This window comes from Scomber scombrus, chromosome 1 (assembly GCF_963691925.1).
Source record: "Scomber scombrus chromosome 1, fScoSco1.1, whole genome shotgun sequence".
In the NCBI taxonomy this organism is placed as follows: domain Eukaryota; kingdom Metazoa; phylum Chordata; class Actinopteri; order Scombriformes; family Scombridae; genus Scomber; species Scomber scombrus.
In genome coordinates this window covers 30,158,376-30,165,073 of record NC_084970.1, presented here as the reverse complement: position 1 = coordinate 30,165,073, position 6,698 = coordinate 30,158,376, and the positions used below count along the sequence as shown (strand labels likewise).

Sequence of the window (6,698 nt, the reverse complement as noted above, 5' to 3'; positions counted from 1 at the left end):
TATGTCATAAACTCCTGGAGACCGTCATGTAGAGCTGTTCATGTGCAATTAAGAGGGTCTCTTTCACTTCATATTGCATTTAAACAGTTCATAGCCCAAAACTTAACATGCATTGAATATACAACTAAGTAATACACTAAACATATAGTGCATGTACTGTGAATAGACCCTCTCTCCTGTACAGATTAGTAGTATAGCACTGATTTGTGTGTAGTGCTGTACACTCACCAGTAGATGACAGTGGTTTTCCTCTGGCTTGACTCCAGATATCTTTCTTAGAAGCATTACCGTAATCTTGAATGGAAATGTGGCTGAATAAACTCGGACAGCATTCATTTATAACCCATTATCAATATTTATAGGTAGCAGCCTCAGTCCAGCAGAGGGAAAATCATTAGACTTTACTGAACACAGCAATCCAAAAAAACAACAAACACATATTTTACAATAAAACTTTTTTCTTTTTTTCCCCCCAGCACTACATTTTGTTTGTAGCTCCAGTGTGTTGACATTAGGGTGTAGTACGTGACTGTCTATTAGCGAGGTAAGGGGATAAAACCGGTTAACTGGAACAGACACAAGCTGCCAATCTGTGCTGCACACTGTTGTTTGTGGCCACATTTGAACACGCTTGTCTTTTGGAGAGATACACGCTACTTCAAGCCTCTGAAATTCACCCTCATTTTTACAGGTTAGTTTTGTGTTTCAGTGGCAGCTTTTACTCCAGTTGCTGATAGTAAGAAATAGTTAAAGGGAGGGTATATCATTTCTGTGTAAAGCAATAAGCTGTTTCTTAAGAAGATTAAGTGGGACTGCGCTGAGAACTACAAGGTGGTAGCTCAATAACAACTATAATGGCCTTCATTCTTATCAAATTAGAGCTAAATATAGGAAACACTGCTATATTTTTCAATTAAATTCTTCAGTAAATGATGAGAGCAGGAATAGATAGCTCTTTGTATGTCACTGGAAAACACTGAGCATTGTCGACATATTTGCCTGTTTTCCCTCCTTGTTTATATACACTAATCATCCAGCCCGTAGAACAACTAACCCAGAATCTCAGTGGGACAGCTCACAAGAACAAGTAGGCATTCAGTCTCCAGGTTGACGCTCAAGCAGTCCTAATCTTCCTCACACCTGCCATGGTCGTGCCAAGCTATAAATACGTCTTTGCGTTAGGGGTCATAAGAGGATCCACCTGATGTCAGTGTGAAGGAGCCTGTTGGATAGTGATCCTGACTCACAGGATGGCAGATGAGCCAAGGCAAAGATTTACAGCAGCTACTTAACTAATACTCCCAGTGGCTGCGACTGTAGTGAAAGGTTGACCTGTTTACTCTCAGTACGTGATAAATGGAGGCCTGTTTTCATGTAATGGATGAGAAATAACTTGAATGAATACCTTATCTGTTTGTCTTTCTTTTTGTTTTCTGGAATATCGTTTAGAAGAGAGACCAGGACCCTGGAGGTGACGTATTGCTTTGCTGCTTAAAGAGTAAACAGTTATGTCATGTTCAAATGTTCCTTGATTAGCTGTAGTTTGATTTTAACTTAGTCATTGATGGGCCTTATTATCGAACAACAGAGTTTGTTAAGCTATATGTGGATATTTGCAAAAATGACAGTACTATTGATTTAGGAGATAGAGGTTTGTTGTGCTTTAAGGTTTGTTTACTCAAAGACAAACAACATATTATCTCCCTTACCCCTAGTAACATCTAACTTTGTAAATTGTCTTTCTCTGTTCAAACACTGCTCTCATTTATGAATTATGCCACTAAATCATTCATTTATGAAATACGTGATTAAAACACTAATCTATGAATTACACAACTAAAACACTCACTTATGAATTACGTGATTATATCATCAATTTATTAATTATGTGACTAAAACACAAATTTATGAATTGCACAACAAAACCACAAATGTATAAATTACGCAACTAAAACATTCACGAATTACATGACTAAATAGATCATTTATTAATTTACGTGATTAAAACAAACATTTATGAATGGGCAATGAAGTCACAAATTTGTGAATTATGCGCCTTAAATACTCATTTATAAATGATCTAATTAAAACTTATTTAGAACTTATTCAAACTCATGGTATGAATTACTTGACAAAATCAACTGTTTATGAATTATGAGATTAAATCACCATTTTATGAATTGAACTGAAAAAAGCTAAAGGCTAAATAACAAATCTGCTCACAAAATAAGATTCTAAAATCATTTTTACAGATTTTACTCTGGATAATCGAAGGGACCCACTGTCAACAACTGTTACCAGAACTGTTCTGTGCCAATAAAATGACAATATGAAAACTGTTCAGTTGTTGCTATTTCAGGGAACCAACTCTGTAATTGTGAACCAGATCAGTTCGGATCAGTTAGCACGTAGAGCCTCGTACAGTTTGTATTCACACTGTGTGAAATGAATTCAATCATCAACATGTCAGTCCATGTCCAGTCCAGTCCATTGTGAGTTTAAGCAATCCAGGTTACTCATACTTCAGTCACTGTTGTACAAGTTGCTGCTAGAAACTCTTATTTGTGATTTATGAGAAGGGATACTTTGTCAGTGAGTTATACTTCATCTTTTTGCAGCTAAAAGCTAAAAGCTTTCAGCAGTTTTCTCTGAAGGTCTGACATGTTATTAAGGTCAAAAAGGTTGAGTCGTAGATGAGGTCCAACACTCTTATAGGATGCAGATAAATGGATTCAACCCATGTGATAATTTCTACACTTTGTCTTGACAAAGTTTGATATTTTAACAGTTTTTTCTTTTTATCAAATCACTTTCAGGGCTGTCATACTGCAGCGAATTGCTGTCCACCATAACAAAAACCCTGCTAGGTTTCTTGTTATAACAACACAAAGGCTGAACTGCTGCATAAAAGTTGTTTCTTATTATAACACTTTATATTATTATATAAAAAAACAGCCATTTTCACCTTTTCTAGCCAGAGTTGGACACAGTGTCTTCTCTTTAGGTACTGACTGGATGTTTTTCTTGTTTTAACAACATATGGAAACTTATGTGATGAGAAAAGTTTGTTTCAATAAGATACCACATCACAGGATATAGTTTACTGTGAAAACTGAATAATTTGTTATCTAGTAATGGAACATGAAAAGATCTTATTATAATAAGAAACTGAACTGGAGAAACGCTGCTGTATCTTTAATAGTATGTCAATCTGCAACAGAATAATGTTTTCATTATAAAGTAAATACATTTTACAGCATGATGGGTTCCACCAGCACACTAATGTGTCTCATCTGTATTATTCCACAGAATCTCTATTGGATTTACTTCGGGTGCTGATGTCTCACCAGTTTTAATATGAAGATTCAATAAAACCTTTGCTGTTACAGTTTGCCAAAGACCATAAACTGTCACATCTGTTAATGTTGAAGCTGTAAAACTCAACAGTCTGGACATGTTGCCCTCACTAATTTCCAGACATCTCATCCTGCAACCTGAATCTGTTTCCCATTTTGAAAGGACTTTGTTTTTTTCCAAATAATCGGGACTATTTTTTATAAACAGAAAATGGAGCCCTGATGTTGTGGCCATCAAACTCTGTCTGCATTTGAACGATCAAAGTGAACACAGGAACCAGCTGAAGGCCTCAGTGAGCCCCCCAAACAGTCAGAACTGTCGTGTGGGGATTCATGTTTCTATGTAGCGTGTGTGCAAACGCACTGCAGCCTTGGATCCATCGTGGAACCACAATCCGCCCGGGCGCCCTGCCTTCGGGCCGGAGACGCTCCAAACCGGCAACTACTCCCTGGTGTTACTAATTCAGCTCAGCCTGCTCTCCTTCGATCTGTTTGTCAACTCCTTCAGTGAGCTGCTGAGGGATGAGCCAGCTGTCCAGCTGGTACTTTTCATGTAAGCAAGAGTTTCTCAATAATTCTGCAACCAAACATTGTCTTTGGCACAAGGGGAAAACCATTTGGAGCTAAAAATAGTACGCTTTAGTTGTCTGTATTGAGTCATTTGGGATGAAATGAAACAGCACTATCCTCACACAGTAAGCTGCACACGTAATCTTCCTGTCTCTGTCCTCCGTCTCTCTGCTGCGCTCACATTTCCTTTCTCTTTTCTTGTCTTTTTCTGGCAGCATCCAGGATATTTCCATCCTGTTTAACCTGATCATCATTCTGTTGATGCTGTTTAACACCTTCGTGTTCCAGGTTGGCCTGGTCGCCATATTGTTGGAGCGATTTAGAGCTCTGCTAATGCTCTCTGCTCTCTATCTGACCTTCAGTATCATACTCCACTCCTGGCTTATGGTACGTAAATACACAAATGGTTATGTCACTTTTTTCTTTTGCATAAGCATCATAATAGGCAACACATTTTTAGAAATGTATTTTGCTGTATTTATGAACAGCTGAAAGGGCATTGTTGCCTTTAAGGAGGTATAATCCCACGAATTTGATCATATTTATATGGTTTAAATGTGACTAATAAAACAACAAAGACACATGGAAGATTTGTAAGCTGCCAAACATTTAGAATTTCCCATATCTTGCTTAGACAGAAATATCTGTGTCTCAGGCCTTCAAACAGTACATCTTGTTCAATTTTCCCATCAGTCTGGTTTTAATGAGTAAATTGGACATAGTACATAAAGCATCGTCTTTTTCATCTTCATATCATTTAATTAAAAGCAAAGTGACCATTGATGTTTTCTTTATAATCTTTCCAGAATCTGCGCTGGCTGAATACCAAAAGATTTATTTGGACAGATGGCCTTCAGGTGCTGTTTGTGTTCCAAAGAACTGGTAAGATAACATACAAACTTTCTTTTTAATGTCAATTAAATGCATTTATTCTGACTTTTAAAAAAAAACTTATCTAACCACAAAAGCCAACATATTCAATTACAGTTGTATCTAGAGAGCTTTATTAAGGACAAACATAATCTGTATTAGTCTTATGAAAAAAAAGGGGAAGTGTATGTCTGTATATTCAGATTTTACTTCTATTCACATGCTGTCTTATATCAAATGAGAAGCAATAAAGGTAATACTAAGCTGAATATACTGGAAATTACTCTCCTCTCCCTTCTTCATTTTCCTTGCTGTAGTTGAGTTTGCTGAGCTGAGATCCCAGAGCTCTGAATCCACATCTCAGATATTTTCTGTGATTTAAACAGATTTACGCAGCAATTCGGTGTGATTATCACACTTGTTTTAATCCTCTCACGAAGGTCACTGACAGAAAACTTACGTCTGTCTGAGTTTTTTTGAGTTTTTTGTACGTTTTCTCAACCAACAGACTACAGGCAGTGATCTCACATCACCACATGCGTGATTTTCATGCGCATATCAGCTCATAAGTGGATTAAAAGGATTTTATGCATAGTCGTTGTTCTCTGCAGGGGATCCCTTATTAAGTATGAGAACGTAATGTCGGCATGTTTCATTCGTGTCTTTGTTTTGTTGACTGTTCAAAACCCACCCAGACTTTTCCTCAGTGTGTGACTCAGTGTTGCATCAGCAGTTCAAAAGACTCTTTCAGTCTGAAACTCCTACCTAAAGACACGATAAACTCCAGTTGGCTTCATGGTACTTTGATTATTCTATGATTGTCACTGCTGGCAAAGACATCCATGTACAATCAAATGTTATTTCTCAAGTAACCTGACCCATGTGTCACCCAAATGACCAATAAATTATGCAAACTAAGAATTATCCATCAAGAAAAATGTACTGTCATATTTTTGTCAATTTTTCCCTTAAATGCAAAGTTATCATTGTCCATTAATGAAAATGAATATCATAGGTCTATACTGTATTACCACTTCACAATAACAGAAGTTCTTCAGTGTGATGGATTACCAGACTCAAGCCAATTTTAGGTTGTTGCAAGTTGTTATTAATTACAATATCATGAGAGTTAATGATGTTGTTGCATGCAAGGATGAAAAAGTTGGCAATAATGTAAAGAAATGTATGATTTGTCGTAATTAAATTCTCCACTTTAACAGTGAAGCAACTAAGCTGGCCATTAGGGATTTAACAGAGATGTCTAATTATGTGAACACTGATAATTGATTTTTCATTTGCTGGATTGGTTTATAGTGTCACTTATTGCTTATTCAAAGCGTACAGTGTCCTCTATTACAGTAATTATACAGTACATTAGCCAGAAAATATATAAAAGACACAAAGAAAGGTCAGCATTTCTCCTTTAAATTGAGAAGTGTATTTTCTGTGTTTTGCGCGTTATAACCTCCTCATATTTTCTGTTCACAGCTGCTGTGTTGTACTACTACCTCTACAAGAGGACCTCAGAATATCTGGGTGACCCTCGCCTCTATGAGGATTCACCGTGGCTGCGGGAGGTCTTTGCTCAAGTCAGACAGTGATCTCACTGAAAGAGGGTTCAGCACCAGAGCCCGTGATGCTGCAGAGGCCAGGACTACTGTGGGACATAGCACAATAAAAAACGCCCGAATGGAAAGCAAATCTGTTTGACATACAAAGTGTATTTCAAAATATATACTGAACAGTTGGTAACATGGGTAGAAATTGGCCTCTTTGTAATGTTCGGTGAATACATTATAATCTAAGGGTATTGGCATAAGTGTATAATCCCACAGCCCTAATTTCTTCATTCAAAATTTATCATGAATGAATTGATGATGTATATTTATATGAATATAAAAA

The 6,698-nt window shown here is 37.0% G+C and overlaps 1 protein-coding gene across 1 annotated transcript; it reads left to right on the top strand.

The window, feature by feature from the left end:
• The first annotated feature begins 2,463 nt into the window (after positions 1-2,463).
• Positions 2,464-6,397, top strand: LOC133994201 (transmembrane protein 138-like). Its single transcript, XM_062433458.1, has 6 exons — positions 2,464-2,492; positions 3,565-3,649; positions 3,704-3,909; positions 4,142-4,313; positions 4,733-4,808; positions 6,285-6,397. Exons 1-6 carry the CDS (start codon positions 2,464-2,466, stop codon positions 6,395-6,397), a joined length of 681 nt encoding a protein of 226 aa, XP_062289442.1.
• The last annotated feature ends 301 nt before the right edge of the window (positions 6,398-6,698 follow it).